The sequence below is a fragment of the Eucalyptus grandis genome, chromosome 6 (genome assembly GCF_016545825.1).
Source record: "Eucalyptus grandis isolate ANBG69807.140 chromosome 6, ASM1654582v1, whole genome shotgun sequence".
NCBI classification, from domain to species: Eukaryota; Viridiplantae; Streptophyta; class Magnoliopsida; order Myrtales; family Myrtaceae; genus Eucalyptus; species Eucalyptus grandis.
This window is the reverse complement of record NC_052617.1, coordinates 44,132,571-44,157,943: the sequence shown is the minus strand read 5'-3', so window position 1 is coordinate 44,157,943 and position 25,373 is coordinate 44,132,571. Positions and strand designations below refer to the sequence as shown.

Sequence of the window (25,373 nt, the reverse complement as noted above, 5' to 3'; positions counted from 1 at the left end):
TACCTAAATATATAATAAATATAAATATTTAATTTATAGATTGAATGTTTATTATAAGATAGAATTAAAGTTGAATATATAAATTAAAATAAGATTAATTGATTTTTAATTTTTAATTTATTAAATTAGAATTCAAATATTATTTATATTGAAATATGATTTCGATTTTATTAATTGAATAAGTTTGTTATTTAAGAAAAATAACTTTCTTATTATGGACATTAGAAATCCTATCCACCTTTATCCCACCTTCCCAATGGGATAATTTTATCCTGTCTATATCCCCCTTATATCCGATCTTATCCTGTCCAGAGTGAGCACCAAACGTAGGATAGGATAAATCATATCATATCCCGAATTTTATCCCGATCACAAACGCCTTACAGTTTCGAATGGCTTTGTTAAAAATTTCCAGTTCTTTTCATGGCTATACGCAGATAAGAAAATAAAAATAATGTTTTTGCTAACCATTCTGTTCATATAAACAATTTCTGCTAAGAAATTATGCTTATTTATTCTATTCTGGGAATAAATTTTGAGTATTTGAAGACATCTGATAATCATCCAAAATTTCTATTCCCATAATATAAATGTGCTAAAGAGCTTAAAATTTTTAGTCTAAATAATTTTTTTTAATCTTTTAATAATTTTATTAAAATTTTCTGTTTTTCTTTTCTTTATCTTTTCATTTCATGGCAAACAATTGCCCAAACTAGGCCGGCGATGCTAGGTTGGTGTCGCCCAACCAAGGCAAGGGCAACTTGGAGGTGGCTCGGTGAGGTCGAGCCTCGTTCAGCCATGGCAATGCTTGGGCCGATGGGTCTTATTGTTGCTTGGCATCACTTGGGGCTGGCGATGCTTTGGTAAGGTTGTTGGCTCTCATTTGGCCGATTGATGATCATGGTTGAGGGAGTGATTGACCAAAAGGAAGAAGAAGAAGAAAAGGAAAGAAAAAAGGAAAAAATTAGGCTTATTTTTAGAATTGTTTTCATAAACAAATAAGTAATTTTTTTTTACTTCTTAATTTTGTTCTAAATATATTCTCTTAAACAAATTTTTTTTCGGAAAAATAAAAAATTTACCAAATGGATTGCTATTCCAAATCTATACTCTAGAATAAAAAAATATAAATTTATTTAACAATTTTTTATTTTGAGAAATAGATTTAGAATAAAATCAATAAGTGGAAAAAGTTACTTCTTTATTCTCTAATAATAATTTTAAAATCAACCTATTTTTTTTTCTTTTCTTTTTTTTTCATTTTATCTTATTATTCCTCATTGTAGGTTGCCGACCATGGTGATGGCCGATGATCGACTAGGGGAGGTTTGGCGTTGTCATGGGACCTCGCCCTAGCCTAGAGAGGCTTTGATGAGGTCACGGGACCTCACCTAGCTGGCCGCCGACTAGAGAAGAAAAGAGGGATGGAAAAATAAAAGAGAGAAAAAAGAGAAAAAATATAATGAAGCATTAAAAATTAAAAAAATTCCAATCTAGAAAAAATTTGAGATTTGACCAAATGCATTTCTATATTGAGAATATAAATTATGGATGGTTACCAAATTTTTAAGTACAAATTATATTTGGAAACAAAATAGTTATCAAACACATCCTTAAAAATGCATTCCAACTCAATGGTTGACAATAAGAACCTACCTTTTTTCGGTTGTGCTGCAACCTGATCAAAATGGTCATGATCCTTCTTTAGAATTTCTGAATGTAGTACCTCTTCTGAATTCATCTAGTTTTTTTTTTTTGGTAGAGAGATGATGTTTTGCTCTTACGTTACTAGCTGGCATAGCCTGCTGAGTAGTCGGCTTCTCAGTTCCTACAAACCCGGCGATAATTAATGTTTCAGAGAATCTCCTGGAACCCATCTGCCACTTCACAATTTCATATTGACCTATTGGCTCTCCATTTTAGGACAAGTCGGTTTGTTTGCCTTGGCATTGCTTCTAAAAGACGTTCTTCTTTAGTCAGAATGGGAAGAATAGAGCATTTTCTGAGAGCAGCAATGACCAACGTCAAAGAACTACTGGCAATTTAATACTTACCTTTTACCAACAAAAAAAAAAAAAAGTCAAAGAACTACTGGCAAATTTTTGCAACCGTCTCCCATCTTCTATGAGTTTCTCGCGCATGATTTCAAGCCTATACAAATTATTAGGAAAAAAAGAAAAACTTGGCTCATCTTATTATCTCTAGTTCTTTTATGGCAAGCAAATTGGCCCTGATTTCAATTTGGTGGAACTTGATGAAACCAAAATAGTATTATGACCATCCCATGAAGGTCTTATTTTGGAAAGGTACATTAGCGGCTACATGGACGGATCTTCCATTGCTCACTATTAACTAATGGTGTGAATAAGCTCCATCTGATCACGAAGGTCTCATCATCGATCTAAACTCGATCTAAACACCTTGGGCAGCCGCAGGCCCACTAGCACTATCAAAATGTCCATCGGAACCATCTGTCTTGTGTTCATAATGTCCAATACTTGAGAGAGCTCCCTCCATAGCAGCATCGCCTTCTGATCCTTCGGTGTGGCCCGTCTGATGATGTGCTCCTGCTTCTGCTCCTGCATTTTGATGGGAAGTGAATCCCCAAAATGGTGGCAATGGACCTCCCATCACTGGTGGTGGCATACCGAGGGGAAAACCGTAATGGACACCACCACTTGAGCCTGACCCCGAGCCAGAGCCATGAACACCTCCCCAACCGTGGCCATTACCTCCAGCATTGCCAGATCCCAGTCCACCTCCTGCTTCATAACTCGGAACCTGTCCATATCTACCTGGAACACGGCCACCACCTCCACTGACCTGGGAGTGAGACCCATGTACTCCACCATTTCCACCTCCCGAGCCAGACCCGACACCAGTTCCAGGAACTGGTGCTCCTTGTCCTTGCACACCTCCACCTACAGGTACAAGACCAGGCCACACCATTTGCCATCCTGGTGGATAACCTGATGCACCACTACCGCCACCTAAACCATACCCAATTCCTTCGCCAGAAGCTGAGCCAAAGCCACTGCCACTTCCAGACCCATACCCAAACCCACTACCACCAGTCCTACTACCACTTCCAAATCCATAACTAGCTTTCATGGCAGGAATCTCACTTCCCATTCCAGCATCGCTGCTGCTATGGTCGCTGGAGACACCCTCAGAATCCATTCCAAAACCGTGCTCGCTAGCCACACCTAGTCCATCTGAGCTGCCAAAGATTCCACTTCCGCCGGCACTTTCAGTCTTACCTGCCTTGAAATCACCGCTAGAGTCGCCAGAACCAGTTCTATCTCCACCAAAACCACTACCCATGCGAAAGCCACTACGAGAGCCAGACCCTGAATCGGCACCAGCTCCCCAAAACCATGTTCCTCCATTTTCATTTTGGGTGAGAGGATCTTGATGGTTCTGACCAGCTTTGGCATTCCGGATGACTATGTGAGCAGAGCTCAAACCTATGCAAGAAAGAAGGAGAAGACTCATCAGAGCACATTTTCTTGATCCCATCCGAGTCAGAACTTTTTTGCGTTGCGTACTAAAATGAGAGGCTTGTATATTTGCAAACGAGCTTGTATCCAACAGTGATTGAAGGCAGTCCCAAGGTCCAAGTTGATGATATATAGTCGCTATTGCATGCACCCGGAAATAGAGGAGAAATTTCCGTCCGGCAGTTGTAATCGGTGCAAATCGCATGCAAATCATGTCAGATGAAGCACGCCATGCATCGTGCATCATGCACCAAGAGTGTGGGAAGCGCGATGTTAGTGAAGAGCCAATAAAAATAAAATTTTAGGCGACTTTACAGATTTGCCAAGCTCGGTTTGTCCTTTTCCAGGAGCATCATTTTGATGTGAAAACTGGGAAGAGAATTTCATTTTAAATGGTGCGCAACAAGTACCGCGGTTACATCTAATCAGAATCTGATCGAACATTGCTCTAAGCTTCAATGGCTCCACGAAATCTACAAGCGACGTTATAGATTTGCCAACCTCAGTTCGCTCCTTTTCCAGGAGCAATTATTTTCATGTGAAAACTGGGAAGAGAATTTCGTTTTGAATGGCAGTGCAACAAGTACCGTGATTACATCTACTCAATAGTCTGATCAAACAGTGCTCTAAGCTTTGATCTAATCCTGAAACCAAAAGATCTCTTGATTGATAACACCATATCCTGAAAATCAGTCACTACATTTGATGGTCAGAGATACAACCTACCAAGTGCCCCAAAAAGGGCGAAAAGGAAGGAGAAAAAGGAACATCCCTCGATCAGGTGAAAGTACCAAAAAGCTTGCCAGTGTTTCAACAGGAAACAACATCAAGAAAACGTTCCCTTTTATTTTTGTTTTGGGGGGAGGGGATCCATAACATGTTATCACTCAAACTTCCTCCCCGCTACCCACACCAGATTCTGTGGAGTTTAGACTTTCAGCCAACATCCGATCCCTGTTCTGCGTTTGCCTCTCCACAGCAACCATATAAAAACCTAAGCGAAAAAACACAGAAATAATGTAAGTAAGAGAGGAAAGTAAAGAGCACATTACTGAAAGGAAAAAAAAAAGTAGATCAGCCACTTTACAAATAATCTCTCATGGATTTACTCTCTAATAAACACACACGGACACGATATTAATTGTCTTTAGAGTGCATTACAAGGACAATTTCTTTAGAGAATCAGGAAAACAATGTGAATAAGGACATACTTATTACACTTCCCAATGCGCATGCCCAGAGTATCCTCATGGACCATTTATCCCCAATTACTCCTCTGCCTCCCATATCTTGCTGCAGGATATCAATCTAAGGGCTTAAAGAACAGCACCTGAAGACAGTCGACTGCGGTACCAAAAAATGAAAAGAAGACAACTTATTATTTGGAAACAACTGCTTAGCAGATAGTAGCATGACTGCTCGAATAGCCGCCCATGTCATAAAAACAGTCAACTTTGAATAATTGATTAAATTATTAAGTCCCTGCTAGTCACAGTGCTCACTCAAAATTCTCTCTGTTGGCCAAATGAGTGCACATTGTGGTCCTTGTAGTAGACTATCCAAGGCCAAGAAAGGAACTGAATATGGTTGTGGGTTCTTGAAGGAAGAATTAACAATTAAGGAAAGTTATTCGCATTGAAGAATCCTAAAGTGCAGAAAACCTAAAGCACATGATGTAAATTGCAGAAAAGCAAAGATAAAGATAAGAGTGTTAGTATTGATATGGAGAAAGCCTTTACATCCTAATCTTCTCCTCTTTATAGTCTACTTCAAATGAGAAGTGGTTACATCATATAAGGACATCTAGTAGATAAGGACACAAAACAATTAACCACTTAGGATTCTAAAGCAGTTTAACACAATAAGAACACGTGTAAAGCTGGCTCTTCAATGACTCTGCCCTGTTGACGCCATCCAAGGTTGATTACAAATTGCTCTCATCAAATGAAGCCCTTAGATGAACAGACTGATCCTATAGCACAAGTGCAACTTTATCCATGATGTCCATTGCCTTTTTGGCCAGAGTAATTACCTCCTTGACACCAATAGCTACCCAGTCAATGGCAATGACTGCTTTGCCAACACCTAATTTTGAATTTTTTTTTTTTTTTTACACAGTTTGCCAGGCTCACATTACATGTAGATTTTGTGGGTATAAACACATACATTGCTTATATGCTTTATTCATCAAAAGGGCATTTCTGAAGCAAAATATCAATAGAGTCCCATTTAAGCAATGTGCATAGAATTCTCTCTCTGCATCATTTGCCAAAGTCTGCTCTGCATCACAGTCGGCTGTCGATTGCCTCATTTTTCCAACAGAACCAGTGGGCAACTTAATGAATCTGGTTTCCAAGACATGAATTGTTACTGTAAACTGTCCCAATTTTTAAGCACCGAAATTATCTCAGACCTTATCACACAGATGCCAATAACTATGTAAAAGATGAACTCCCATAATACAATTCTACATTGTGCAACAGAATGATTTGCAATTGTTCTCTTTGGACCAAAACTGTCAACTTAAGAAATTGACAGATGACGATTATTGGAACACAAAGCAGACTAAGTGTATGATCAATTTTTAGATCTACCTAAACCTAGCACAGATCTGCATAAGTAAACTATAACATTAAAAAAGAAGAAGGTTAAATCATGATGCTGAGAATACAAGTTTGATGTCTCATACAATATGATTATAAATTCCAAATCCTAGAATTCTTGTGTCACAACCATCTCTTTCCTCAACTAGTAATAATGGTGAACTCTGGCGTGCTCATACATAAACTCTGAAATGGGATGGGGAGTAGAGGCGTCAAGCAAGTTGCTGTTCATCATCCTTGTTGAAACTTATTACATACCAACTCCACAAATTTGTGAAAAAATAAGAAAGGAAAACCTTTGGGGTTCTGAATTCCTAGGTTCCGTTTATTTCATAGAAAATGAATGATTTGGAAAATATTTTCCTAAAAGTAATAGCTTGTATTGCTTGAAGTAGTCAATAATTCATGTCTAATTATTTTTGTAAACGATGAAAATATTTTTTGTTTATTCATTTTTGTAAGTGGAGCAAGGATCATTTTATTTTTACTTTTTTTTATTATTCATTTTCCACATAATAAATGCCCCCTTAAGGAGGACAAATGCAGAGATCGTTCTTACCGTGGAAATGATTTAACAGACAACTATTATTTAATTAATAAAATAAAAAATTGAGTGTGGATCAGTAGGGTTGGAAAAAAAGGGGCCTGGAAGCTACTCAGGCTCCCAATAGTTTCGACGTCCAAACTGCTGGTGAAATTATTTTCAACTTGTTTTCACTGAATTGCTAAGGAAAATATAATTTCAACATACATTCACTAAATAACAATGAAGAAAAGTAAATTCTCAATGCGACACGCACATTGGCACAAAAGGAAGTATATGTCTATTCCTATGCATAACAATATCGATGTGGTGCATATTTACATACGCCAGAAAATATGCAATGCTGCCCCGCCGAGCAAGCATGAATATCAAAATACTTAATCACCAGAAGCAATAGATTGCAACAGTCTATATACATTCACCTGGCATGAGTGGAAGTGATATGTAGTCGTACGATGGATGGAACTTCCAAATGTAATGGATTGACCATGACAATGATTCTTATTAACCTCACACCAAAAGAAAAGTGGGAAAGGACAAGACACAGAGACACAGAGACACAGATTATGAAATCAAAGGGCATAATGGTATTGCCCACGAGACCAAAGATTGCCAAAATTCGCAAGAGGAGAGTCAATTGTGAAAACAAAAGAATCTGATGAAAGCCAAAGCAAACAAATGGGCGCCAATATATTTCACATAAATCAGTCGAAGACTTTTAATGAGGGTGATGGAATCTAAGGTAAGAAGATTTAGGTGGCGAAGTTAGAGTCTCTATAAGCAGCGGTACCATCTCGTTTATATATTAGTGTTTTCCTATCGTATCAGCAATATACAAAACAACACCATATTCCCAGCGACCTAGCCCAAGAAAATTCAAGCAAGTCATGGGATTTCTCATTGCAAATCAGGGAAATGCAGGGTCAATGAAATCTTGGTGCTTTCACTTCGCCCCAACGAATCCCGCCGCTAACTAAGCACCAACTTTCGTGGGTATATTGAGGGCAAAGCTATCGCGCCAGAGGGCGGGACAAAGAACCCGACTTTCTGGGATTCTGCAACCATCGGTCGACTACCAAATTCAAGAACGAGAGAGCCCCAAGAAAAAAAAAGAGCCGACATGAACAGCTGATCAGCCGCGCTCTTCGCGAGCGAAAATTGACGACGAAATTGCGGAGAAGGCAAAATTCAGCAAGTTAAGCGGATCGAAAAAAGAATGAGGAAGTGGAAAGTACCTGGCGAGGAACCGAGAGGGAAGCAAGAGTTGAGAAGAAGGCTCTCTAGTGTCGTACAGAGCTAAGAACCGAAGCTTCAAACCGCAAAGCCATGAGTCGGCGAACGGTGAAGGAGAAATAATTCATCAAATTTTTAAGGGGAAATTTCAATAGCATCCCCGTCCTGGAGAGACTCTCGGGTTTTATTTTATTTTTTTTATTTTTTTAGAATTAATATTATTATAAATTACAGACTTACAACTAATATACTTGTTATAAATTTATTTTAAGAACTCTAAATTAACACATTCGTTTATTTGATTACTAAATTTACTGTTAATTTCATATTTTTGGCGACTAAAATATTAATTTAAGTTAAATTTGTTATTAATATATAAATTTAAATTTTTTTATAGTATTAAGTCTATTTTCAAATTGTAAATCCCATTTGAGTAAAATTGGATGATGCATTTGGTCGAGAGATTGTTTTTGCACATGATTTCATTGAAGGAAAAAGGAAATTATGAATCCCAAATTTAAGTTTATTCTTTTGTTCGAACCCAAATTTAGGTTTAGTAGATATATTAATACTATTGGGAACTGGTGCAAGCAATTTTGCTTGGCGCCTAATATGAGGGTGAGCTTTTTCGTCCAATTACATTTCAGCCTTTCAAATGGTGAGGTAAAATTTTGTATATACCTTTTTAATATTGAAAGAGAAAATATCCCATAAAATATGCGAAATGATGAAATAAATAGAAACCTAAAATATTTGAACTAAAAATATCTTATTTTAATAATATGTGATATTTTTAGGACTATTGAATATAAATGTGAATTAATACTTAATTATTATAATATAGTACGCTACGCGTAGACTGGATTTTGGTTGAACTAAATTTGAAGAGACGAATAGTAGGCGCATTAATCGAATTGCATAAATTCGGGATCCCATTTATTTTGTTGTTTTTGATTTATTATTGTATTCCGCGCAAACTGCGAGGCTAGTAAATTACTAGTTTTTTTTTAAAAACCCTTTTCCGTAGTTTTCCAAAATTAAAAAAAAAAAAAAGTAAATGGGAAACCACCAAAAAATAGCTCCAGTTCAAGCAAGAGCTTCGAGTGTCCGTTGAGCTCGCGGCGGCGCTGAAGAGCGGTGAAGGCCCTAGATCCTCCATCTCGTCGGCTGCAATCTTCGCTGGTCGTCGGGTACGCCATCTCCGGCCGCGATTCGCCGGAGCTGCATCTCCCGTCGCTTATCTGAATCCGTCGGGTTTTCGCTTTTGCGCGCCATTTCTTTTGGTTTCTGTATCTTTTTTACGTCAAGATTCGTCCGCTAGATTGCATCGCCGATTCGCTGATTTCCGCTTGGCCTTCCTTTGGCTCGATCTCTTGATTCTCGGAGGCTCGGCTTTGCTTGATCTCGATCGATTCTTTGGTTGAATCGGCCGCGACGGCGACTGCCGATTTGCCGCCATTTCTGTATGAGCATCGATATTTCGTCGCGGTCCTGCGATGCGACGGTCTTCTGCATTTGCAGTTTCAGTGCATCGAAGTTGAGTCGACTTTGGAGTCAATCGCTTGCTCCGTGCGGACTTCCGAGTCTCCGTTTGGCTTTGCGTGATTCGATCCTGGTTTTCAGAGTCTAGTATTGCATTAGGTGGAGAGCCGAGTGAATGTATTAGGGTTATGTTTAGAGGTCTGTCTCCATGCCACCGACTCCGTTGATTTGCTGGGTTTGATGGACTGGCTATCTCAGATGACATTTTCGTAATTAGGAGGTCAAGTCAGTCGAAATGATCGAACTTAATATGCTTAGATGCTTTATTTTGATTAGGTAAGCAATTGCATTGATAGAACCTGTTCAAGTACATTGGGAACATACAAGACACCAAAAAGAGTCTTATGTAGATGAAAGTACATTACAAGAGTTTGATACATGTAGACCATAATCTATTAAATGTAAGCAGAATGAATTGGGAGAGAAGATTCAAATCCTTCAAAAGGTTGTTTGTTTTGTTCCTTCCAAAGTGATCATTGACATGTGTAACTTCTTTTTCACTGTTCTTTTGGGGACCTGGCCGTAAGTTAGGTTTTCAATATCTAATTTGTGATAGTTGGCATATTACATCTGAATACTCTAGGGAAGTGCAATCGTACATTTGCAGACTAGGCTGTTACCTCTGTTTCATTATTGTCATCGTCTTTCGTCGAGGAGATCCAAGGACATGGTTCAGGCGCTTGTGGGGTTTACCAGTTTTTTCTTTTGCACAAAGTGTCGTGACTTGATGGGTGAAGATAACTGGACATATTAGTCTGCCACTTATTTCCTCAATACATCATTGGAGACTTTTTTGCAATGGTTCATAATAAAAGATAATTTGTGCTTGCTCTTTTTTAGTTCAAGCTTGTTCTTCTTGGATGCCAGATTTAAATTTACATCCATATCACTTGCCATGGCTTGTATTTTGGAAATGCTCTTCCTCAATACCTAACACGGTGACTTTTGCACCTTCTTAGTGAACCTCAATATCCTGTTTTCACTTGACCCCATTCGAGCACATATAATAGAAAACTTGCAGTTGTTATATTTGAACTAGTCTATCATTCTTAATTCGTTGCAGTATTCAACTGGAGAACTTAAACAGGCATTGCTTCTTGAAAATTGTCATGCTACAAGAAGTTTTTGGTACTCTCATGGTGCCAAAATGAGTTGTCTGCTCATATTTTATGATGCACGAATTTCTTTTAAATAAATACGCGTGAACTACAGTTTGCAATATAACTTGATTTTTCAGGACAAGTTTTTTTTTTGCCCTTTATCCTATTTAAAATCATTTCGTTTCTATTTTCCCTCCTCCTGCTAGACTTTGGTGAGAGAAGGAAAGAAAGAGGCTCTGGAGAGGGAAAAATATGGATTACAGCTTAGCAGCGCTAAAACTGCTGAGCTTCCAGTTGAAGGAGGCCGTTGAAGCCACATCATCCTGCTCCTCCTCCTCCTCGTCTTCTTCTCCCAATGCCTTCACTCTCGGTGGCCTCCTCTTTCAGCGAGCCTGGTTACAGGTACGTCTGCATATCTCTCCTTCTCTCCTTGCCGTTCCCATTTGCTCCAATTACACAGATGTTAGATTTAAACATACACCAACTCCAATGCAGGGCATTCTGGTTTTGGTGCATGACCAAGAGCGGTTGCTGATTGATGATGGCACTGGAGTCATCGAGCTCTCTCTCCCTAGCGAGTTTCGCCTCCGCCCCTGGAAAGCAGGTCAGCAATCAATCACCTGCCTCTTTGCCTCTGGTGCCTTTTTGCATTCTTCCTCTGTGAACTACTAAACTACTCTTGACTTCTGTGTTTTTCTGTTTTTTTTTCTTGGCAAAATTAAATATACCAGGAAACACATTTTTTATTTTGTTTTTTTGTTTTTTGTTTTTTGACTTGGTTTTATCACTTAATGTGGGCGTAACGTGCAGGAATGTACGTGATGGTTGTTGGAGCATATTCTGCGCGTGAAGGAGAGCTCCCTATGATTAAGGTATGTTAGTGAAAGTTCTAAAAAACCGTGATGTGGAGTCTTGGATTTTTTTATACATGATTAATAATGTAATAGGTAATGGTAATTTTTCAAATGTGTTAGTCATTCATGTGTGAACTCCATTATTGCACTAATAAATTATCTAATTATATTGGTAAATTATGAATAATTCATGAACTATATAGACTTGTCTGATATGATAGACCAATATTCGGGGAAAAAGACTCCTCTACAATCTGCGTTCTTCTGTTAACGTTCCTTTGGTTAAGGATTTTTTTAGAACTTGGAGTTTCATTGCTTCTTGAGGGAAGAAATTGATCTATGCATTCTTGAATTGAATCATCAGGTTCACAAGATGGTTGATCTCTCAGCATCTCCGGATCGAGAGGCCATGTGGTATCTTGAAGTTCTTGAAGCCTACAGATTGTTTTACAAACCATTGATCGAGGAGTAAAACTGGATTGCCTTTTACTATTGCTTTGAAATTCCCTCACTCCTTCGTGTCCCAAATATGTGCAATGCATCTTAATTTTACCATCTATCCCTGGACAATGCAATACTTTGACTTAAGTAATGAATTCGAGGTTCATTCGATTGCCCACAGCTGCATCTATTTATCACTGTAAGTGCTTCTTCACCAACACACTGAAATTAGAATACTTATGCTAGAATACTCTCATTGATTTCTTCTTCTTTCTCGTTTTATTTATGTGGCTTCCGACAGAGCATTTTAAGGTCCCATGAGGAATTCGACTAGGAAGCTTGGGAATCTGAGGAGGTTCCTAGTTCTTTCTTGTCTCGATTATTTTCAGTGGCTTTAATTGCTCATGGGATGAGATGAAGCTGGTGGCGTTCTTGTCGGAGAACTATGAAGTCTTGCAGAGAATGGGAGCGAACTCTGATCTTGTGGAGGAAACAACGAAGTAAGAAGAACACCAAAGGTAACATAAAACGTTTTTCTGATTTATCGAGTAGAATTCTCTGGAGAAGAAGAACGATTTAGGAGTTTGAATGTTCTGTTTTCGACCCGCTGCTAGAATGTAATTGGATATGAGAAAACAAGGAGGTGCTTCAACGTTTTGTTATGGAGCTGATTATGACAATGTGCCTCTTCTGATCTGTTTTCATTCTATTTTCCTGATTTGTGTCGTTTCCACAAGATTATAATGGATTTCGAACTTCTGCAAAAATAAAAGCTTATTGAGACAAGTTAGACCCAACTGCCTAATTAAATTTAAATATAATTGGGCCTATCCAATGCGCAATGTCCACGTGAGCGCTTGTGATTGCGTCAAGTCGTGGTCTCTAGAAACCTCATAATTTCGATGATTAAAGCCTAATAGAAATCAATCCATGGCCAATTAAAATATCAAATCTGACTTCAAACCGAAAAAAAAAAGAAAAAAGAAATAGATGGATTTAAATATGCCATCAAACATGAAGCTTTGTAAAACTCGAATTACAAAGACTAAGTGCAGGCAAAAAATTGAAAACAAACAAAGAAATTGCCAAGTAACTTTAAATGAACTAGAACATATGGTTTACAAATATAGATGTCATGTTTGCTCGATAACAGAATTTGAACACAAAGGCCGATAAACGAGAGTAAAGCCCACAAGCATTTCCACCTCATGGACAGTGAGCTTGTAGCGACGCAATATTCCATAGACAGAAATGACAGAATATGAAGCGGCCGCCCATCCGGTAAGCCACTAAGCCTATCTTCTCCCCCTCCGCTGCGCAAATTCTCGGTGGGCTCCAATCACTTAACCGCTCCGCGCCTTGAGTTCCATAAGTCTCGAGATTTGAAGCTGCTACCTGAGTTAGACAGGGGTATGCCCAATCTAGAAGTGCTTTTTGCTAGCAAATGAGGTTCTTTCCCCTACGCGTGAATTTACATTACTTCCACCGATACTGTCTCATACATTCGTGTTCTTGTTGGGACCTCTGGTGGTTCTGGCTAGGAATTGATGACGAATCCAAAAAGGATATTTGCGAGGAAAAGAATATCCGTAGTCGTTTCTCATTTCACCTTGGATTCTGGAGGGAGAAGATGAAGTTGGCGAGGTACCTGTTGGGGAGAACTGTGAAGTCTTAGATAGGACGACAGTGCAGTTCCCCGGAGAAGTGCTAGCAGAGGAAATAGTGATATGCAAGGAAGAAATACTGAAGATATACAAGAGTTCTTCAACTTGTGAAGTACAATTACCTGGAGGCAAATGGTTATAGAAGTTTGGTAATTTGTTTTTACTACCGCTAGAATGATGCTATGCTGACGAGAGAACAAAATGCCTCTTTTGTTGATTCTATCTTTGAGCTCTGATTAGATGGACTTTATGAGCTCATTCCTCGAAGAGGCAACTCGGCACCTTTACCCAAAAGTCGCTTGTACTCCGTATGCTGCCCTCTCTCCGTATATATACTGGCCAATTTCATACACAGGCTTCCTGTCAAAAACAGAATCCCTGCAAGTATCCAACTGAACTGCAAGTTAGCAAGGGCTCGAACCCTGCAGTCTGCATTGCCTGAGCCGCAAATTATGGCACCGTGCACTAATTATCCACTAGTGTGAGCAGACAGTGCCGTCCAAACCTTAGGCACGCATTCTGGTACGCAAAGGAAGAACCGACAACCTTGAAAGGTCACAAAGATGGCGAGGACTAGAGATGCCAGGAAACTGGTGGGAAAACATATTGCAGCCAAAGCCGAGAGAAAAGAGACGAGCGCTACGAGCTGCAATTGCCAGTGGTAGCGCCCTTCAAGTCCCAACATAATCATTGGAATGGAAATGAAGCAAGGGTAAGTTCTTGACCAAAAACAGAAGCTGCAAGAACACCCACTAACTTCCAATAAAGTCCCTGTTTTTTGGTTGATCTCGGCGCAAAGAGTGAAACCAGAGAATATTGCAAGGTTGAGAAACACAGTCGTTTGCTCGATGCTATGGACCTCGAAAGCAAGGCAGGTGAAAGGGAAGTCGACCACTTGCGCAAAGATTGCACAGATAGAGAATGAGAACACGTGGATGAGCTCGGAATGCTTGAAATATGGGACCAGAGGCAGTGAATGGATACCAAAGTCATGATTTTGAAGTTGCTCGATCCTTTGAGGAAGTTGCTTCTTGATGTGTTTAAGATTTGTCGTAAACCAAGCAAGGCGACAGCGAGTCCTGGCACCAAGGGCCCTACAAAGTTCCATGGAAGCTCCGGAGAAAGTAGAGAGGGTCTTTTAGTTTGGAGTCTTGGACAGAGGACGTTCCACAAAAGACAGAAGTCCAATCTGGTGATTTATCATGTTGCTTCGGTGCTTGTTGCGTGCGTTACCACAGAATGAAGATTGCTGAAAACAACGTCCAAATTTTGGCTAATGTTTTCAGTGTCCATCTAGAAAGAGCAAGCCTCTAGACACACTCAAAACAAGCTTCAACCAAACCATGGGGAACCACACAAGCAAGCTTTCCCCTGGATATGATGCCAAATCATCTCATGTCTACTAGGCTCGATTCGGATTATACCTATACGTTATGGCCTCCCAGTTGGACATATCATGATTAATTCCTACCATACAACTTCATACGGACTGAAAATCCACATTCTCAAAGCACAAAAAATACTACTGGTTGATGTACGGCAAATGATACTTCCAGAAGCCATGAGGTGATTCTTCTGGCTTATTCAACGTAAATAGCCAATATGCGTATGATACTTCTCAAGTCAGCGATATATGTAAATAGCTTAATCAAAGAATCGCAAGTAGATTAGAAACCGCAACTGCTCACTCACATACTTCTCATTTCTTATTTTTACCCCCCTTGAATGGACACAGGTAACCGCATAAAGAAGTATCTACACATTTCTTCTACAACTTATGGTGCATTTGGACACCCCATTAGCATAATCACAATGCAGTTTACAACAGTTGACAAAGCTGATTTCCCTCCAGAGAACTTCAAAGCACATTGAACTTTCTGTTCACCCAATCAAAATAACAGGCTGCTAGCCATCAAGTGAATTTCTAAGTGTTTCCCTTTCTGGTCCTACAATTACTAAATGTTGAGGTTCTAAAATATGTGAAAACGGCTAGACAGAAATAAGTTGATTTTGAGGAAAAAGAAGCCGACACAATAAGCATAAATTAAAAGAGACATTCCCAAAAATGTCATGATGCATCTCACAATAATGCAATATGGCCAGAAAAGATAAACCCAACTACAGAAAATGACCTAGAGTCGATGAGACCACGAAGATCACCATCAGCATACCTTCAGTTTAATACAGGATTTCGATCTAATTAATGAAATTCCCTATTGTTGTACATCAGAACAAAGCAGTACTATAACTTCGTTTTGACAGATAATGAAGGATTCTATTAAAATAAAAAATATATTCAAGTACATCATAAATGTACAAGGAAAGAAGGAAGGAAAGAAAAGCAATATCCAAAGAAAAACATTGCAAGACTATGGGAAGTCAGAGCAAGATACCAAACCTGAATAAGAGAATTCAAGATAAAAGCAACCCAAGATTCTAAATCTTCTCGATAAGCTAAAGAGAAGTGTAATTCTTGCAAGGTCTATTACAACAAAATCAGATCACTACCTAACATTATACTCAAGATTACCACACGCCCATGATGCAAGATGTTTCAGTAACAATGATTTCAACAACACAATAGCTGATGGGGGGAGCAGCACCCTGATTGACTGGACCAAGAGTTCATAAATTGCTTGTAAATCACGTTACTCTAATGCCTAGTCCTCACTAACATGTACAGAAACAAACCCACGAAACCTCGAATAGGAAGTAACAAATGTTAACAAGCACTAGCAGGTGCAGCGTACGTAGAAGGAAAAACCACAGAGATTGTGAAGGTGCAAAAAATAAAGAGTGGCCTGTTAAACGATGGATTTGTTATTACGGAGATGCAGATGAAAAATCCCATCAAAATCAAGATGCATCTCCTTCCTAGGCAAGATTGACAAAGCAGGAACAAGGCAAGATCAATCAACACTGTCATATTATTCAAAACATCTTCGACATTATTCTATATTATGGCCAAAGGAAAAGACGGAACGAGTGATACATCCTAAACAGTAGCAAATTTCACTCTTCAGAAGCTATCTTCATGGTTCCAAGTTTTCTTGCAGAGACCCTGGCTGAATATAAAGATCACAATTTCCCCGCAATCACATTCCAAACCCACTACTAAGGGGGATTCTCAACAAGAGAAGCAGAAATAGCACTGCTGCAAAATCAATAACTGATCTTTCCCACTTCGTCGTAAAGATCAAGGAGGAGGAAGCAACCTCAACCTCGTTGTATTTCGAATCGTATGCAAACACCAAGTGAAACCAAGAGCAGTACGTATCTATCTATCGCATCCGGATGATCCAAACTTAAACAAGAACAAGATCCAAAACCATCGAATGGAGAACAAGGGGACCACTCCACGAACCCGTCGTATATCAATCAATAGGTTAGTATCATTATTCCCGCAGAATCACGGTACTATAACAATAGGCCTCGACCTCAACTAAGAATTAAATCCAACCCCGCCCAAAAACCGACCTTAAAACTAACCGACGTTACAATCTCAGCGGCTCCCGAGAATCGACCCGAAACTCACGCGACGGCGACGGGCTGCTGCTTGGAGGGCTCCAGGCTCTTCTTGCCGGCGGCGTCGGCGAAGTCCTCGGCGTTGTAGATGACGGTGATGTAGAGGGAGCAGCTAGGGCAGCGGGCGATGTCCTCGCCGAGGCGGAGGTCGTCCTTGGTGATCTGGAAGAGGTCGCCGCAGGGGCAAGGGTAGGTGTACGCCTGGAGCTCCTCGTTCCACTCCATGTCCTCTATCTCCACGTCGTCGTACGACATGGCCGCCCTCTCTCTCTCTCTCTGTCCTCTCGATTTCGTGTGGCTTCGCCGGGGCTAGGGTTTCTCTGGCCGCCCTGCTTTTTCCTTGGGGGAATCGGCGGCGATGGAGATGGCGTGGGGATGGAAGAGTCGGCGGTGCCCGGAGACGCGAGATTGAATATAGGACTAAAGGGGCAAAAGGTCGGTTCCTCCCTCTTCGCCTATTCGTTCAATTTTATTTATTTTTTTGTGATTTGTTGAAAAAATAATTCTAAATACATATTTCGCTTTTTTATTTATTTACGAATAACCTCTTACATATATTTACTTTTACAAATATCTTTCGCACACTCCCAGTCGAAACACCCCCTCCAGATTTCCTCTCCATCCTAGGCTTCATTTATTTTGTGAAATGTACTTTCTGACAAAATATTTTCCTCATTTTTTGGTGTTTGGTTTGTTTAGAAAAATACTGAAACATTTTCTGTAAGAAATGTCATATTTTTCGCAAAATTAGTTCCATTTATTTTATGAAAAATAAATAATTTTAAAATATATATATTTTTAAAAATAATTATTAGTGTAGCCATAGAAACTAAATGGAAATTCTAGGATGTCTTTATACTTCTCTCGGCTAATCATGTGTTTATCTAGTCTCGTATTTTTGTGCAAAGAATGTGGTTTATATAATAATTTATTTCGCCAATTTGGCATGGGAGATAACGAGAAACTCTCGACAATATTGACATTAGTAAAATGACTTAAATGATTTAAATGAGGGGGTCGGATTCCCATTTATAAGAGAACCTCTCCAATTACTACCTATTGACATATTTAGGCGTTCATTGCGTAACAAAATTGAGCATCGACCCCTAAACAAGTATATATCTTTTAATTACAATGCAAACCAGGAGCATTGGTATTAATGGTATTAAGCCCACACAAATTGCATTGGACTGTTGCTAAATAGCCTCAAGCAGGGAGGCCCCGAATTCAACTAAGTCATATGAAGAAGGCCCGCCCCAATTAAAATTCGACCAAGCCCGCTATTTCCCCACGATAGCCGAAAATGTCACAAGCTTAGCACATGGGGGTGTTTTAATTTTGGAAAAATTGGTTGATTGGGATACACCTCTTCGCGCGTTTTTTTTTTTTTTTTTTGGGGGGGGGACTCTGACCGCCAAAAAAAAAAAAAGAACTCGGGGAGTAACTGGGCTTTGTATTGCCAGATCTTGGCCAAATGAAAAATTGATATGATGTGAAGTAATTAAAAATGAGCTCAACTAGATATGTTGATAGGATCGAATTTGAGCCATTCTCACGTAAGGGGGATTATTAAGATGCATGCGCGAGTTTTCTTAGAGAAGAGACAAGTTCAATATAAAAAAATTAATGTGATGTGGAGTAATTAATATATCATAGTTAGCCCATAATAATTTATTAATCCAAACTTTTCAATGAAGATGGGTCAACGGATTCAAACTTGGCTCTCTCTCTCTTAAATAAAAGTATTGGTTTCTGCTGCATGTTCCCAATGATTTGTTGTGTCGCGCTGGTCCTATCATCCTTGTTGGTGGCCATGAGCCCCTTGCCGTTGATTTCTTTAAACTTAAAGATTCAAAATTAGGTAATTGCCTAACCTATTCCAATTTGAATGTACAGTTGCCTAATTTATATTATTTTAATTCTAAAATGATATAATTTGATATTTTAGGCATATCAAAGCAAGAACTCCTCATTTTTGAGTAGAGCATAATAGTCGAGGTCTCGAGATCAGATTTCAATTGTCATTATTTCCTATTTTGAATGTGGTGGATTTTTTATTATTTGAGTTTGAATATTGCATGCTATTAATTTAGGAAACTATTTGTTGACACTCAAAATCATCCTACCGTTACATGCTTGTCACGAGTGTGGAGGATGTAATAATGAGTCAAACAAAGTTACATGTATGTGGGAATCATTGTTACATGACCGATTATCGACGAATGTAAGGACAAAAATTCGATGATCGAAGGCAAGGCAGGAGACTGCCACGTGTTCAATTGTTAAAATACAATGACAAATATCTAGTGGCCGTTCAAGCGGCTTCGGCGGCAAACTTTAATGGACATGATTAAAGTATTTGATTTAGAAAGGTGACAAGAGTATAAGCGGTTGAGAAGCAATTATCATTTTGAAGACCCAGCCATGAAATAGTTGTCGATAAACAGGGAATCATCAAAGCACTATCGAGGCAGTTAAAAAGGAAATGGACTAGTAACTCGTGAAGGGAGAGGAACGTGGATAAAAGGCATATAAGTGCCAAGCGGTTACCAAGCCCTTCAACAAAAAGGCCCCTGATAATCTATCAAAATGTTGTCCCTTCATCTTTAATTTTCATAGCTATAGTTCTCGGATTCCCATCGTTAATTAGATTTCGTTGTGTATCTATACCTTGGTGTAGCATCGTTGATTAAATTCCGACATTGTGTCATTTATCTTGGTGCATTATCATTGATTAAATTTCAGTATTGTATCTAATTATCCATAAGTTGTGAGGTCGATTAGATTCCGATATAGTTTAAATTTGATTTCAAAGTTAGTGGGTCTAATGTCAGGTTGGATTTTGATTTAGCCTGGTATTATACAGCGTTGTTTCAAGCTGGGAGTTCAAATATTTATACCGCATTTAATATCCTCTATTTGGAATTAGCACGGAACCTTTATCCCTTATAAATAAAAACTAAAGAATAACTTTCGGTGAAAGATATTTGTTGCAAGAACAAAATTGACGAACGTCCCATCTTGAAAATCTTGAAAATTACAAAAAAAATAAAAATTGCATTACTTGTTAGGATAGATTATGTTGACATTAATTTCTAATTTAGAATTGTATATGTAGTAACCATGTAGTTAATTAGGAAATTACCTAAATAGAATATGATTTAATATAAATTAGTTCCTAATACAAGCTGGTTATTCACATCGTTTAGATAGTTTCCTATCGCAGCTCTAAAAGATTATCACCAAAAAATACGATGCATGCTTTATATAGAAGGAGTTTCATCTTTGCCATTATCACATTACCATGTCATAAATTCAATGTCATCATAATGCCTATATCATCATGTTGCCGTGTCATCATTTTCATGTCATTGCATCTCATGTTAGATTAATATATAATTCCTTTACTCGTCATTAGAATTAGGTTCCATATAAATTACATTATAATTCATATCACGTGTCATTAATTCGATTTAGAATTCGCATAGACATAATTTAGATAAAGTTGCATCCAGAAGAAGAAAAACCCAAGAAGAACTAAATTTCATTGCATTTAGAAATCATGTTTAGATTATTCAAACAATTTTTTAATTAATATCTTGCAAATATTGGGATGTTAATCTATGTTTTGCTTAATGCATCGAGGTTTTGCCATAATGCTAGAAATTATTTATTTATTACTTTGATATATCACGTGCTACATTATTGATTGCATACATGTATGATCACCTATTGGATGTGAGTTGTTAGAATTAAAATTTGCCAAAATTGCTTGCAAAATATTTTTTTTGAAAATAATGAGAAAATATATTGAAAGGGCGTTAAATTTATTTAGCTTAATTCTTAGCTTAATTCAATAAATCAATGACGACTCCTAATTGAATTAAATTGCATGTTAAATTGTTTAAATTGAAACCTCAAAACAACGATTAGCACAGGCTTGGATAATTCCGCGTTAAGCCTAATTCATCAGCTTTCTTTTCGGTGGCTGGCCTCGAGGAAAGTCATAACTCTGTCGCAAATCTACAATCCGATCTAAGAGTGAACATTGATGTGCAAGCACTGGGATTCGCCCCAATGGTCACCATTCCAACATGGAAGGGGGAGGTGAGAGGTTCAAATCCCCATCTTCTCAAGGAGATGAGGTGGGGACGCGTAATTTTTAGGAGTGGATTTCGACTCTTTACGCCTGTGGCGTATGCGAAGAATACGAGAATGAGTATAAAGTAGAACTGACAAAAAAAAAAAAACATTGATGTGCATTTTCAATAATATTCTTAGTGCATTCTCATATTGCTTTAAGGCCCAATGCTAAACTCTTGGTAAGCCTTCAAACCTCTCGCGCGCGACCCTTGTACAAATACCAGGCAGCCTTTATTCATTCCCCTTGGCCTCTTTGGGCACTGAATGGACTTCATCCATGCAACCCCACACGCTTTATTACAAAGAGAAAAATCACAATCCTGGACTCCTCATAAATTTTCTATGTTTCTTCCATCATCAACTCGTCCTTCTTTTTAGCACCGGAGACATGACATTTCCTCATTAAAAAAAACCCATTCTCCTTGTCTCTTTCGTTAGTTCACCCCCAACCTACCTGAAATTCCTAACAAAAAAAACCACCTAACATTCATGTCATCGCATGCACGCGCAAAATCCCTCCTCAAAGCACCTCCCCACACACAAATGATCCAATTCAAAGTCGACTTAAAAAAAACCTATTATCAAAATGGGTCGTCCTAACAAGCCTGAAACATGACGATCGAGCGAAATAATCGAATTCGCACATGACCCACATGTAATTAATCCATAAAGAAGTTTGAGTTTGACTCGGAAGATTGCAAAAATTCAATCTCCGCCGTGCTCGAACGGACCGCATTTAAGAGAGAGAGAGAGAGGGGAATATTACGGTGGCAGGGGCGGGAATATACATGCGGGAGCGAATATGCCCTTTCCGGATGCGGCTAATCCAAAACGCACCGCGGAGCCCAAGTCGGCCCGCCCAGTTTTAGCGTTCTCATCGCGGCGCCGAGCGACGTCGTTTCGACATGAGCAGCGATGAATATTCTCGAATCGGATGCCAAAAATTCCCTAACCGACGGGACACCGAATTGCGAGCTCTTATTTTCTTTTTCTTTTTCATTTTTTTTATAAACGCCCTAAATTTCAAATCCCCCAAATCGAAAAAGTTCGAGCCCTAACCCTAACCTCCCACCGGTCGCAACTCCTTTTCTCTCTGCAATTCACCAACTTTTGATGGCAACTTCACCCCAATCGGCCACCGCCACCGCCGTCGCCGCCGCCGCGACCACCACCACCACGAAGACCACCGTGACGACCCTCTCGTCGTCATCCTCCGCGATCGACGCCTGTGGGGCCAAGCGCCACAAACCCTCCCCCTTGAGCCAGGTCGAGTCGGACTCCACGATCTCCACCGACGACAGCTCCAACGAGGCGCCGATCGCCGACAGGAGGAGCGGCGTCCGGGTCGTGCGGATCTCCGTCACCGACAGCGACGCTACGGACACGTCCAGCGACGAGGAGTTCGAGGAGCGGTCGAAGCCGCACCACCCCAGCCGCAAGGTCAAGCGCTACGTGAACGAGATTAGGATCGAGCCGCCGCGGCCGGAGCGGCCGGAATTCCAGCCAATTGCGGCCGCGGCGGCGAAGATTACGGCGGAGACTGCGGGATCGAGGAAGTATCGGGGCGTGAGGCGGAGGCCGTGGGGGAGGTGGGTGGCGGAGATAAGGGACGGGAGGCTGAGGCAGTGGCTGGGCACGTACGACACGGCGGAGGAGGCCGCCATGGTCTACGACAGGGCCGCGCTCCGCCTCCGCGGGCCCGACGCCCCAACTAACTTCTCCAAGCAGGAATGCGGCCTTTCCCAGCATGCTGTTCTGCCTTTTAAGAAGAACAAGCTGTACAGATGTTGTGCTTGATTCCATTCGGTCTTTTCTTTCCCTTTTTTTGAATTTGTAATTATGCTGATCTGGTAGTAGGTAGATCGATTTCGCTATGCGCGTCTGCATGTTTTATGTACATGGTGTTCCCCGTGTGTTTGAAATCCACATGGATTGTTGTATATGGACGGTGTCGTGGGTTATCCTCTATCCTGTTCATCCTTATTTCCTTGGTCTCATGTGCCCTTTGCCAATTTCTGTGGGAATCTCTTGCTCTCTCCCCATGATCTGATTGTTTATGATGCTTCTGATGCTATCTCTTTTACAGTTTGCTTCTGCTAGACATGCTTAGGTGAATAAGATTTAAGATCAAGGGATAGCGGTTGTGAAGAAACTTGCTTTTTCGTTCTTCTTGTTCCCTTGGAGACTCGTTCGTGTTTGTTAAGGTAATTACACAAACTCGATGCCCGGCAATTTTAAGTAGCTGGATTGATTAGGATTTGCTGTGAACGTATGGGGACCATGTTTGGTAATTTTCCTTTTGGCAACACTGAGTTTGCATGTGGCACCTATGCCGCAGAATTTCAAAAGTTATGTTGTTTTGGAGGTTTTATTTTCAGAGAGATGTTCACTGAATTTCAGAAAGGAGTCAAGCCATATGTGAGCTACTTTTCTCTGCTCGCTTAGGAATGGCTGGAGACGGCAGGACTCTTCATTGATCTACACCAGTGGGTTATTTGTTACAATGGCAACAAATGTTGGGAGTCTGTAGTATGAAAGCGTTATTTTCCTCTTATAGTAGAAGTTAAGGAATTTATTACTCCATCGGAAAGAGCTTGTTCTTGCATATTTTTGCAGGTTTTCCATGAACCATGGTTCTTGTGGTACCTGTAGAAGATTTTCCCTTCCTGGAGCACGCATTGCGGGGTGGTCAATGCACTTGAAATGTGGTAAACATCTTCGTTGCAATAGTAGATCAATGTGACATATTTTTCCACATTCACAGTGATTTGTAAATAGGAAGATACATTTGAGGTCATTGTCCCACTTTGGGAAAAGGTAGATGGGGGTGTTGAAGACCTTGCATGTTAGCAAATCCACACTGGTCTGAGGTGATGAACTTGGGATAAAATCTTTACATGAGCAAGTAGCCCCAGATTTGCAATCAGGGTGCTACCTGCAAGCAACTTAGGATTAGTTGCTTATATGACATTTAGAACAGATTGTCAATCTGAGTTTGTATTTTGTTTGGAGACTTGGCTTCTGCAGAACTTGAAAGCCTCTCATCTGTGCCCTGAAATTATCTTGATCGTTTCTTTAGTTTTATACGGAGACGTTTGGACTTGGCATTGCCGAAGTTGTGTTTAGGTTCTTGTTTTGCTTTGCGGAGGAGGAGGCTGTGATGCTGCAACATGATACGTGGAAAGGTGATGCACACGGGGCCTAATGCTTGTGAGGATATATGGCTTTGTCAACTGCCAATTGCATCTGATGAGAAAGATACTCTATTGTGGGAAGGTAATCGCAGTGGATCTTTCTCTATTAAGTTAGCTTGTGAAATTTTCACAGGGATCGACATTCAAGAAACTGATAGGATATGGCCCCTTATATGGAAGTGGAGGGGATCTCAGCGTATTAGAATCTTCCTCTGGCTACTAGTGCATACGCGTTTATTGACCAATGAATTGAAGACCTCTCGCAATATGGAACGTAATTCTTACTGTCCGCGTTGTGAATCTTCAGTGGAAACAACGTTGCATGTTTTGCGAGATTGTCTTGTCATTAGGAACATTTGGGTTGATCTCATCCCACAAAATTGTCTTGAAGGGTTCTTCTCCATTAATGATTCTGAATGGTTGAAATTCAACTTGACATATGGAGATTTAACTCCCACTATAATTGGAGTACTAGTTTAATGCAAGTATGTGGCTTTTTGGGCAATGGCGAAACAAGTCTTTTTTTCAATAAAGTTTTGTTTTTCTTTCCAACTGTGTACAAACAATCCTTTCACACACGAAGGAAATCATTCATGATCAACTTGTCTACAAGTGGATCACATACTTCTCTCTATATGGCTGCTTGGGATCCTCATCCTAGAGGATGGATTAAACTGAATATGGATGGAGCATCTAAACGTAGAGCATCTAAACGTAATCGCGGACTTGCAGGAGGCGGAAGATTATTTCGTAATGAAGGGGGAGACTGGCTTGGTGGTTTTACGTCATTTCTTGGAATATGTTTTTTTTTTTTTTGGTAACCGAGGATCCGCTTTCCTTCACTGGGCTTACGCATCGAGTAATCGCAATTATACCTCGAGGGGGACTAGCACAGGAACCCACCACCATGTGGCCCTTTACTTAAAGGGTGAAATAGAATTGGAGATTCGAACTCTCGATCTCCTTGTGCTGGAAGGAAGGACTCTCCTCACCAACTCGACCATGCGCTGGTGGGTATTTCTTGGAATAT

At 39.9% G+C, this 25,373-nt stretch overlaps 5 protein-coding genes across 8 annotated transcripts; 2 read left to right on the top strand and 3 right to left on the bottom strand.

Annotated features, from left to right (window-relative positions):
* Positions 1-2,412: 2,412 nt before the first annotated feature.
* On the bottom strand, positions 2,413-3,519 carry LOC104452078 (glycine-rich cell wall structural protein 2-like). Its single transcript, XM_039314594.1, has one exon. It carries the CDS (start codon positions 3,517-3,519, stop codon positions 2,413-2,415), a length of 1,107 nt encoding a protein of 368 aa, XP_039170528.1.
* Positions 3,520-4,139: 620 nt separating this feature from the next.
* LOC104450139 lies at positions 4,140-8,027 on the bottom strand. Of its 2 annotated transcripts, none has more exons than XM_010064579.3 (3): positions 7,883-8,027; positions 4,712-4,844; positions 4,140-4,494 (listed from the first exon to the last, which is right to left on the bottom strand). In XM_010064579.3, the coding sequence occupies exons 2-3, from the start codon at positions 4,785-4,787 to the stop codon at positions 4,388-4,390; spliced, it is 183 nt and encodes a 60-aa protein (XP_010062881.1). In that variant the 5' UTR covers positions 4,788-4,844; positions 7,883-8,027; the 3' UTR covers positions 4,140-4,387. The 2 variants fall into 2 exon arrangements, with proteins under 2 accessions (XP_010062881.1, XP_010062882.1); XM_010064580.3 differs by having other exon boundaries at positions 4,712-4,793; positions 7,883-8,007.
* Positions 8,028-8,932: 905 nt separating this feature from the next.
* LOC104450138 (recQ-mediated genome instability protein 2) lies at positions 8,933-12,527 on the top strand. Of its 3 annotated transcripts, none has more exons than XR_005552262.1 (6): positions 8,933-9,070; positions 10,729-10,924; positions 11,018-11,126; positions 11,333-11,394; positions 11,741-12,016; positions 12,119-12,527. XR_005552262.1 is itself a non-coding variant. In XM_039315856.1 (5 exons), exons 2-5 carry the CDS (start codon positions 10,775-10,777, stop codon positions 11,846-11,848), a joined length of 429 nt encoding a protein of 142 aa, XP_039171790.1. In that variant the 5' UTR covers positions 8,933-9,070; positions 10,729-10,774; the 3' UTR covers positions 11,849-12,527. The 3 variants fall into 3 exon arrangements, 1 of the variants encoding a protein (XP_039171790.1); XR_005552263.1 differs by having other exon boundaries at positions 8,933-9,129; XM_039315856.1 differs by having other exon boundaries at positions 11,741-12,527.
* Positions 12,528-16,684: 4,157 nt separating this feature from the next.
* On the bottom strand, positions 16,685-17,441 carry LOC104450137 (diphthamide biosynthesis protein 3). The gene has a single exon (XM_039315857.1). It carries the CDS (start codon positions 17,259-17,261, stop codon positions 17,013-17,015), a length of 249 nt encoding a protein of 82 aa, XP_039171791.1. The 5' UTR covers positions 17,262-17,441; the 3' UTR covers positions 16,685-17,012.
* A 4,821-nt stretch (positions 17,442-22,262) lies between these two features.
* Positions 22,263-22,946, top strand: LOC104450135 (ethylene-responsive transcription factor ERF070-like). Its single transcript, XM_010064574.3, has one exon. The coding sequence runs from the start codon at positions 22,263-22,265 to the stop codon at positions 22,944-22,946; it is 684 nt and encodes a 227-aa protein (XP_010062876.1).
* The last annotated feature ends 2,427 nt before the right edge of the window (positions 22,947-25,373 follow it).

Coding starts and splice junctions, on each gene's coding strand:
- LOC104452078 (XM_039314594.1), bottom strand. CDS start 3,519: ATGGGATCAAGAAAATGTGCTCTGATGAGTCTTCTCCTTCTTTCTTGC.
- LOC104450139 (XM_010064579.3), bottom strand. CDS start 4,787: ATGGGAGGCAGAGGAGTAATTGGGGATAAATGGTCCATGAGGATACTC. Junction 4,495..4,711: donor CGCATTGGGAAGTGTAATAA/GTATGTCCTTAT, acceptor TTTTTCGCTTAG/GTTTTTATATGGTTGCTGTG.
- LOC104450138 (XM_039315856.1), top strand. CDS start 10,775: ATGGATTACAGCTTAGCAGCGCTAAAACTGCTGAGCTTCCAGTTGAAG. Junction 11,127..11,332: donor CCTCCGCCCCTGGAAAGCAG/GTCAGCAATCAA, acceptor CGTAACGTGCAG/GAATGTACGTGATGGTTGTT. Junction 11,395..11,740: donor GAGAGCTCCCTATGATTAAG/GTATGTTAGTGA, acceptor TTGAATCATCAG/GTTCACAAGATGGTTGATCT.
- LOC104450137 (XM_039315857.1), bottom strand. CDS start 17,261: ATGTCGTACGACGACGTGGAGATAGAGGACATGGAGTGGAACGAGGAG.
- LOC104450135 (XM_010064574.3), top strand. CDS start 22,263: ATGGCAACTTCACCCCAATCGGCCACCGCCACCGCCGTCGCCGCCGCC.